At 36.9% G+C, this 10,052-nt stretch overlaps 1 protein-coding gene across 1 annotated transcript; it reads right to left on the bottom strand.

The window, feature by feature from the left end:
* Nucleotides 1-3,156: 3,156 nt before the first annotated feature.
* Nucleotides 3,157-8,000, bottom strand: LOC113275649 (protein decapping 5-like). Its single transcript, XM_026525187.1, has 8 exons — nucleotides 7,691-8,000; nucleotides 6,597-6,697; nucleotides 5,712-5,783; nucleotides 4,617-5,600; nucleotides 4,318-4,389; nucleotides 4,031-4,219; nucleotides 3,827-3,937; nucleotides 3,157-3,724 (listed from the first exon to the last, which is right to left on the bottom strand). The coding sequence occupies exons 1-8, from the start codon at nucleotides 7,863-7,865 to the stop codon at nucleotides 3,557-3,559; spliced, it is 1,872 nt and encodes a 623-aa protein (XP_026380972.1). The 5' UTR covers nucleotides 7,866-8,000; the 3' UTR covers nucleotides 3,157-3,556.
* Between the last annotated feature and the right edge of the window lie 2,052 nt (nucleotides 8,001-10,052).

Consider the following 10,052-nt stretch of genomic DNA (forward strand, 5'->3'; position numbering starts at 1 on the left):
GATGCGGATCTTCAACAACAACGGAGATGAAAAGATCACATAAAAAACCATAGAAGAACTTGATGAAGAACGAAGAATTCAAGACGACTTTGAAGAACCAAGGAAATCAAGCATGATGGATTTTGAGATGAAAGATCGATTTATTTTGAATCCATATGTACAGATAGTTTTTTAACTAAAATTGACAAAGGGGGAGATTGTTAGAGCACTACTCAGTCGAAATCACAAGTGTTGTTATCTCAAGATTGTCATCAATGTTAGATGAACAACTATATAGGTTTATAGGTTGGAAGTTGAGTATTAGACATCACTGAGTAACCCTTGAAGATTGAAGAGTGAAAATCAAACGAAGACATTTGGAGATCTTCATCAACAAGAGGTATGTGAACACTAAACCTTCTATTTACTTACATGAATTACCATTCTACCCATATGTGACTACATCATATGACTTCTAGTAGATTTAATATTGCAAAGAAAAATTCAAGTCAAGCTTGTCTTGTTAAACATCTTGAAATATGATTCAAGCAATGGATGTTCGTAGGTACTTAACAATCTTAGTCCGAAACAATTTATTGGAAGAATTATTTTTATGTCATATGGATCATATGGAAATTGCCCAAGAAATGATATTTTTTTTATATCTGGCTTTTGGTAGTGTTTCAAAACATCAAAAGAGAGTTTCAAGAACTTACTGAAATCTGGACTCAAGATAGGTACACGTACCTAGTACGCATACCATGGATATCTGAGGTTCCAGAATTAAGGTTCTGGATTCGTGAACGTGTACAGTGCGCGTACTGTAAAGGATCTAAAAATCGTGAATGGTCTAGCGGTATGCACACCTAGTACGCGTATTGTCGGTCTTTGAATCACAAATTTGTCATGAATGCGTGTACCATTTCGCATACCTACCCAATACGAATCAAGCAGATGCTTATAGACTATTTTCACAAATATGTTTAGCATTACTATGACTCTCATAAACACCTCTAAGACTTCATTAATCACTGAATCACTTTGTGTTGTGCATCATGATTCAATTCTTAAGTTTTTAAATGAACACGATATTGCTTATAAGTTCAAAAAGCATATTTTCCAAGAACTATCGTTATACACGGTTCCGGTACCCGAACCATGGTGTATACTCTTCTATGTGATTTCAAAATAAACTTCTCACATGCTTACATGAATTCCTAACAAGAGTTTCATCTAAACAGAGAAAGTGTTTGCTTGAATCTCAAGTTATGTTAGCTTGAATTCTAAGCAACCATAGTTTTGAAAATCCGTAAATAAAGATATTCAAACAAACCAGGAAATTCAATCCCTGACACTTTCATGTCTTATTGATTTGCTAGAGTTGTCTTCTATGAACCTAGGTTTCTCTTGAGAAATATAATTAGGTTTACGACTGAACTACTTCACTTAGGGATTCGTGAAGCCAGGTTCGATTATCTTTACCTTGATAGTTCGTGTATCCTTACCTTGTTCATTCTGTTATCGAGGTTTTAGTAATCTCTTTCAAGAACGAGATAGATAGAAATCACAAAGTTCTCTTCGACTCAGATTTTGTGATTCATCGAGATAGATATCTAAAATTCTTTTTAATTGATCGGTTCAAGGTTGTTCTTGAGAGGTAGTTAATTATTCAGGATTCTCAGCTAACTTAGTGTAAGTGTTCCATATTTGTGAGATTTGCTAGATTTATCTATTGCAAACGGATTTCTAAGCCTTAATCTATTGATCTAAAATAAATCAAATATTCTTATTTGTTATAGGCAGATTGGTACCAAAAGTCTTCACTTAGGCTGAAGCAACTCTTAGGCTGTAAAGGACGTCAGCTGGGGGAATCAATTTCCTGGAGCATGACTGTGGCTGAATTGCTTGGAGGGTGAATTTGATCTCCACTATATTCCAGTCTGAAGTCTGATAGTAAGCTAGTGTCTGTAGCGGCTTAATACAGTTCGGTGTTTAAATCTGGATGAGGTCCCAGGATCTTCTGCAGGTGCAGTTTTCCTCGTTAACAAAACTTCTGGTGTCTTATGTGTTTTCCTATTTCGTATTATATTTTTTTATATTTATAACAGGAATATCACAAGTAGTACGTGATCAATTCTAGTAGATAAGTCCATACTAATTTTGATCGATTACGAGATTCTTTTTTGCAGAATTCGTATCTTGAAAGATAGATAACAAGTTTCATACTTGGCAGAACTCGGATTCAATCATTTGGATACAACAATATTGATCTTGGATATTGATTTTTGAGATCGTCCAAATTTCTTCTATTAACTCAGGTTCACGGTTTATTGCCTTGACTTTCTGATTGTGAAGAGGTAGATATATAAACTCTCTCTCTCTCTCTCTATATATATATATTTTCAAGGGTCATTAAATTGTTCTACTTGCTATTGTATTATGTTTTATCCATACATGTTGTTGAACGAAAAATTTGGTGGTGTATTTGGTACCCTCTCCTTTTCAACAAAAGTTGCATTACTATTTTGGTTTGCTACCCACAAAAAAGACAAACAATAAAGAAAAAGAATTTGCTTTCACTTGCACACAGATCAACAATATAAGAGAGAGATAGGCTACCAATGATTAAAGGAATGGTTAAGGAAAGCATAGCTTGCAAATATAACAAAAGAAAATAAACAAAAGTTTTATTACCAAAGAACACCCATTTTAGCCTCCTAAGGCTCAGTTATTGGGAAGTATAGAAGCATTATAAGGATTGGAAAAACTCATGACCTATCACACCCAAAATCGAGACTCATACCGCTATCAGAAATGAAGAAAATATGGAAGCTGGTGTGGAATTTACTTGTAATCCCTGGGTAAAGCATATTCTTTGGAAAATTTGTAGAAGTATTCTACCAACAAGAGAAAGACTAGTTAGACGAAACAGAAACATCGATGTCAGCTGTCCTTTTTGTGAGAATGTTGTTGAAAGCGATTCTCATGTGATACTGTACTGCAATTGTAGTAGAGCAGTATGGTTTGCAATCTTTGACATGCACTCTGATAGCGGTCCGACCATACTTCAGTTTCTGTCAGATAATTTCAAAAAGTTAAAGGAAGGATTACTTACTGCAGAACATGTAGGAACAACTGCTATTAGATTCTAAAGCTATATTGGATGCAATCAACAAAGGCTAGCTCAACAGTAACCAGCAGATTCATCATTTTATTAGGGATGTTAATTCTGTTTTTCAACAAAATATATGTTCCAAAAGAAAATGATAAGATAATCCACCTAATTGTATTCATTCTCAACTTCTGACAGACATGGAAGGAGGAGTGGCTTGATCTTAATGAAATTTCTTTTCGTATCAAAAAAAAGAAAAAAAGAACTTAAACACCAGTTTGCACTTTGCACTGGTTATATTTTAGGTAGAATTACATATAATTTAAAAGTTAAAACATTATTTCCGTAAAACGCACAAGGCACATGCACACATATATAAGTAATATAATCATGCTAGTTGTAGGACCTCGAGCAATATTGGCCTTGCGTAGTTTAGCAGGGAATTGGGGAAGATCCTACTTAAGACTAGTTTCCTCGATTCGGCATGGACTGCCCCTGCCCCTGCCCCTGTCCCTGTCCACGACCCCTGCCAACATAACCATACCCCCTCCCATAATGAGGGCCTCTAGAGCGTCCCCCACGACCTGGTCCACGGCCTCGACCACCGCGATACCGTGAAAAATCACCAAAAGTCTGCATACGCCACGACAGAGAGAACTTTAATGAACCAAATACTCTTCAAGGTATGAGGAGGAGGTTACCAAGCTTTCCACAATAAAAGAAAGAGAACATTACCTCGGTATCTAATTTTCTTTGCTCGGAGAACTTGGCCCTCCCACCACGAGATCCACGGTCAAACCCATTGCACGAGAGGGAATCAAAAAAGTCGTCCTTCACATAAACAGGCTGAAAGAAACACGATGAAGTCTTTATATTACTCATTGGAAAAAGACGAACCAAAACTTACGAAATTTAGATTGGGTAGACTTATGATCTCACCGTAGCCTCAACCTTCGCAGATCCATCATCTTCTTCATTGTTCAGGTAATCTCCATCATTGTCCTCGTCGTCCCCTGACTGAGCTTTGCTGCTTTTACCAAGGTGACCCCATACTTCGTCTTTCTTGAACTTCTCATTCATTGCCATGAAATCAAAATCCTCAGTGAATTTTGTAACAGGACGTGAAAACTGAAATATCAAAGCTTGGTCAAGTTAGTTCCACGTTCTACGATCAAGAGGTACCATGGGGCAAAAGAAAAAGGGAAAAGAAATAGAGAAGAAATTACTCCGTTTCCTCTTCCTCTTTCACGCCCCCTATAATGGTAATTGTTGCGCGTTTGTGTAGCAGATCCGTTTGGCTAGAGGTAAATAGGAAAAGTTAATTCATATTGCAATCAACATGATGTAAAAATATCTTGCAAGAGAGTAGGAGTAGCATGGTCAAGAAACAAAGTCTAGTAAAAGAACAGGGGGACCAGGTAATAAAATCTCTTGGCATACAACAATTACCTCCTGAAACAAGAGAATAAATACCCATTAAAGCCAAAACAAAATCCACAATTAGTGTAGCTATAACTGGACGTACCTTTTGACCAGAAGATGAAGGTAATGGCAACAATGGTGCCTGAAGTTCTTTTGGAGGTGTTGCCGAGCGTTCTGACAGCAAAGGTGCTTGAACCTCCTTTACATCCTTGCGGGTTGGAGGTGAAGAATGAGATGAAGAAAGTGCAGCAGCAGAACTAGGCTGCAACAGCTGCCCCGGTGTTACCAAAGACGGCACAGATGGTTCTTTGTGGCTTGAACTTGGTGTCCCAACAATGGAGGACATAGACTGAGGAAGAGTTTGATGTCCCATCGATGGACCACTAGCAACAGCAGGTTTGCTAGAGATTGGAGAAACAGTTGCATTTGCATCCAAAGTGGAAGTAGTCAAAGCAGACACCAACGACAAGCTACTACTCAGAGCTGCTGTATGAACAGCAGTAGTAGGAGCCCTGTTTGGCATCAGAACAGGAAGCGTGTCAGATGCTGATGCGGCGGAATGGGCATTAACCAAATTTGAGGGGTAAGTAGGTGTCATAGAACTGGAAGTTAAACTCAGTGAACTACTACTAACAGGTGCTACCAAAGACAATGGCATTTCTGGAACATTTGATACCGGATTGCTTGAAGAAGGTAAGCGTGAAGGAGGTAAGTTTGAAGGCACTAAATTTGAAGGAACATTTGGTAAAGATGGATTAATGCCAGAATGTTGCATCGAATGAGGCAATGACAAGCCAGGTGGTGGTCTGAACAAAGATGGTTGTTGCATAGGAGGGAGCCCACTAGCGGGTCCATAGAATCCTTGCCAATACATGGGCATAGCAAGCCCACTGCCATTTCCGGTTGGAGGAGGAGGTGCAGATCCCCATGAACCTAAATTTCCACCAGGTTGGTATAAAGGAAGTCCACCCTGGAATGTTGGCCTAGGCTGTCCCATTTGTGAAGGATGGGGAGTAAGATCTGGGATAGATCCACTACTAGCAGGAGGAAAGCTGGGAGACACAGGCGGTGGTCGAGTGTAATGTGACTGCAACAAATTGAAGAATATGCACAAGTAAATTCTACGAAGGCTATATACACACACTACAATATGTATATGATGCATCAGAATTTTACAGACTTAAGTACATTCAACTACCTGAATAATAGCCGGATCATTGTGAATAGGTGCCGTTGTCTGAACAGGTGGTGAAGATTTAACCTGCAAATCCTGCGACCACATGAAAAAGTATAAGAGCCAAGGTCCCCGTAGGCTGTAGCTGATCCATAGAATAGTAGAATGGAGTATTAAGAACCAAATTCAAAACAGCAGGCTTTGTACAACAAAATCAAACGGCTGTTAGGTTGCTCGCAAGCATGTGCTATTCTCGCCGAGGATGGGACAAACTTGTTAGAGCGAGGTTTGCACAATGAAACCACCAGCTGCCAGCTGGTAGGTTACTTGCGAAAGGCTGCTAGTGCTATTACTGTCCAGGATAGGACAAGCTCATAACAGCGAGGTTTGCACAGTCAAATCAACCAGCTTGTAGGTTGCTTGTTAAAGGGTGTTATTACCGTCAAGGATAGGACAAGGTTATGAGATTGTTCAGCTTAGGTATAACCGCAACATAACAAGGGGATCAGTAATACACAGAAAAAAGCTCAGTACTATTCATTAAAGAATCTGTTATGATCATTTTTTCTTTTTTACTCAGACTCGAATTGGCTATCTGTTGCTCAGTCTAAATTAAATCGAGTAATCCAGAGAATCAAAACAAATCTTAAGTGACCAATGTCACCACCCATACCAAGTCCAATCAAGTAAAAGAAAAAGAAAGAAAAAAAAAACAGAGAAAAAAGAAGAAGATAAATTTGAAGGAAATACAAATATAGGTGATTTAAAGACCAAATGAAAACTGAATCTGTGTCATATGAGCTGAACTTAGAATCATAAAGACTAACAGGATCAGAATTTGACATAAAATTGAGAATTTTAAGCAATTCTCTCAACATATATGCATGTGACTGTGAATGTATAACTGACCTTAATGTCACTCCCGCGGAACAATATGTACTCATAAACTTTGTCATTCGGAGGGATTTGGGGACCATCTTTCTTGCGTCCTTCTGTTCCAAATGATTTTACTGCAGCGAGAATATAAGATGCATTTGAGTCAAAACTATGCATGTGCTCATATATTTTAATACTGCGTGAAGAAAAGGTAGAAAAATACAGGACAAGGATCAATAGGAAAAGAGCACACTATGTAACTGTTCTCCTGCGAATATAGAATAATCAACTAATAGAGAGTAGGGAAAAAAGCAAATAAACTAATTCAGTTAAGAAACAAGGCACAGCTCTCCTTAAACTTCAAACTTTTCAAATTTCGAATGCAAATTATTCTTTTTAGTTTTTGATTGGGAAATATATTCATTCAAACTAGCGATAGGGAGCGGCTGTATATGAGTACCAAACATATACAAGACAGCTTCAGTTTTTAGTGTTCAGTTTTAAATTCACATGACATCCCTCGTGAAAACCCCACCAAAACAATCAAGTCCTTGTATCCGAATCTCCAAATGGTAGTTTTGGAAGGAATTCTTCAAGCCACGAGAATTTTAATTTTATCATATTCATGGCATCCATTCATCAACTCAATCAAATTATATCAACCGTAAAAATACAGACAAACAATGATATACCAGGTACACTTTATAGTTCAAAACGATAGCAAAAAGATGTAATCAAGGTAGCAGTGGTGTTTAGTCATCCGAAATTCAGTAATGAAAAACTTGATAAGTCGCTTCTTCTACATGATTACCTAAGGACAAAAAGACTTCCTAAGAAGACACAATTCGAACCCAATTTCATTCACCCACGTGAAAACTCTCTCTCTCAAAATAATAAGGGCTTTTTAATTAGTTGAGCTACAGTCTTCGATTTCGTCATGACACAATCGCATAAACACCCAATTACCTAAGATATCATATAATCCAAACCTAAATTTGAAACTCAGATCCCAGAACTTGTGAATTCGAATTAACACGATCCGGAAAACCTAGCAATAATTAACATATATGTATACACAGGAGAAAACCCTAAAAACAGTAAAGGAAGAGGTGGGAAAAGAGACGAACCATTTCTTAATCCTATGCTAGATTCTTCCGTATTGATGTTATATAGAACACCTTCGTACCGGATTTCAAACTTAGATGTTAAACTAATTAAACTGCCGATGTATGAATCAGCACCACCACCACCACTACTACTATTACTACCAGATCTCGACGATGATGTCGTTTCTGCTGCCATGGTTTTCTCCGCAATGGAGATTATCTTTACAGCGTACAGAATATAAACACAAAACTCTTCTGCTTCTTCTGTTTAGTTTTTAGAGAGAGAGAGAAACAGTGACGTTGTTTTGTTTCCCTCTCCTCTTGATTATATTTATAACAAGAAAACTTTCCCCATTTTCTTATAATTATCTGGTTTATTTTTATATTATTTTAATTTTTGTATTTGTTGAGTTGGCATTTAATAGTATTTTTTTTTGATAATTAACAATAATTACCATGTTAATGTTATTATTAATGGACCATCATTCACAGCAGTGGAAGGTATAATTGTAAATAGTTTTAGTTTTTTTTTTTTATGAGAAGTTTTACTTCACCCATGGCATTTTTTTTCTTTTAATTTGAAAACACATCTTTTCTTTATATTATGCTTCAAACACATCTTTTTTTCTTCGTTATGAACCCATCATCTATTTACATAATTAGGGCCCTTTGAGCCAAGTCATGTGCAATATAATTAGCATCTCTAGGTATGGCCGTGAAATTTATTTCACACAATTCTTTGATGTTCACATGTGGTATTTGGCACTTTACTTTGTCCTCATCTGCATCATGGAAAATCTAATAGCTGGGTAAAGCAGCATATGGTACAGTTTGGCTCATTTTTGACTAAATCGAATTCGAAGCCGATATGCTCGGTTTTACTCATATTAGAACCAATATCACTATTTGCAACATCCGATTTGGTTTAAACTGAACCGAAGTGTTGGTAAATAGATTTAAAATGTTTCCAAGTATACTTTAACCAGGAAAAATCGTTTCGTCTCTTCTTCCTAATTACATTACATTCCCTTCTTTTTCAGTTTAATCATAAACCTCAACCCTCAAACAAAACACGAATGAAAAAACTCATTAAGAAAAATGGAGTTTGTTGAATAAACTAAATTCAAAAATATATATTAATTTAACACCTTATGTTCAAACTTTTGAATTTTAAGTCTGGGAAGACTACTCTGCTATTGTCTTGATTTTGTGTTACTTAATTTATTTAATAAGTTTTTGATTGTTAAATACATTTAAGGGAATTCCTTTTCAGTTTCAGTTTTAACTGTAATTGTTGCATCAATAATTGAATCTTTTTTATTGGTAAATCGTCGTGGTAATAATACTAAGACCAATAACCAATCATTATCTTGTGGAAATTCTAGTTTATCGGGTTTAGTTTTTGGTGTTTAGGGTTATAATTTGATTCAAGAATTTTCTGAGTTGACTCATGGAGTTTAAATTGACCTAAGAACTTAGGTAGAAGATAACATCGATGCAGTAAAATGAACAGTAATAAAAATAAAATTTTCATAAGATAAGTGTCTCAATAATCGACAATGATTAGTTCCGGGATGTTTAAATACCCTTCTTCTTCGTAGCTTAAATTCTGTCTAACTTATTACCATATCCACAGGTATAATCTTCTAACATCTAAGGACTTATTAATCGATTTAAACCAATGATTACAGTTCAGTTTTAAGGATAACCTAAATCGAACCGAGATTATTGGTTTTCTATAATCTAAAACCATTAATTACCATTGGAATGGTGGTTCAATTTGGTTTTAGCATAAATCGTTCGGTTCGATTTAACCAATATATAACATGTGCATCTTTAAGTAGATGTGTATATATCATGTGGCGCAAATTTGATGGAGGGTAAATAAAAATTTACCCCAAATTAATCTAAATTTAGACAATTTGTTAAGCATATAAAGTTAAGAAAAGGGATACAAGTGTGTTGATGGTGGTTTTTAGCTTAGGGTTAAAATCGTAAAACCTTACATCTGACATGACGTCACTAGAACCACTGGTGCATTTATTGAATCATTCAACAAGCCTACGTAAGAATTACCACGGTACCTTTTTTTACATATATATGTGTCATGTTCCACGGTAGAACCCTTGGTATTAACCGACATCACCTTTGTACACCAAACCCTAAATTCTTACACCACCGTGCCAATGGCAAACCATGTCAGCCACGTCTCCACGCCAAGTCATGCCAACCATGCCAGCCGCACCACCGTGCCAATGGAAAACCATGTCAGCCTCGCCTCCGCGGCAAGGCATGCCAACCATGCCAGCCTCATGTGCCAATGGCATGCCGTGCCAGCCACATCTCCGCGCCAAGGCATGCCAACCATGCCAGCTACGTCTTC

The sequence above is a fragment of the Papaver somniferum genome, chromosome 4, assembly GCF_003573695.1.
Source record: "Papaver somniferum cultivar HN1 chromosome 4, ASM357369v1, whole genome shotgun sequence".
In the NCBI taxonomy this organism is placed as follows: domain Eukaryota; kingdom Viridiplantae; phylum Streptophyta; class Magnoliopsida; order Ranunculales; family Papaveraceae; genus Papaver; species Papaver somniferum.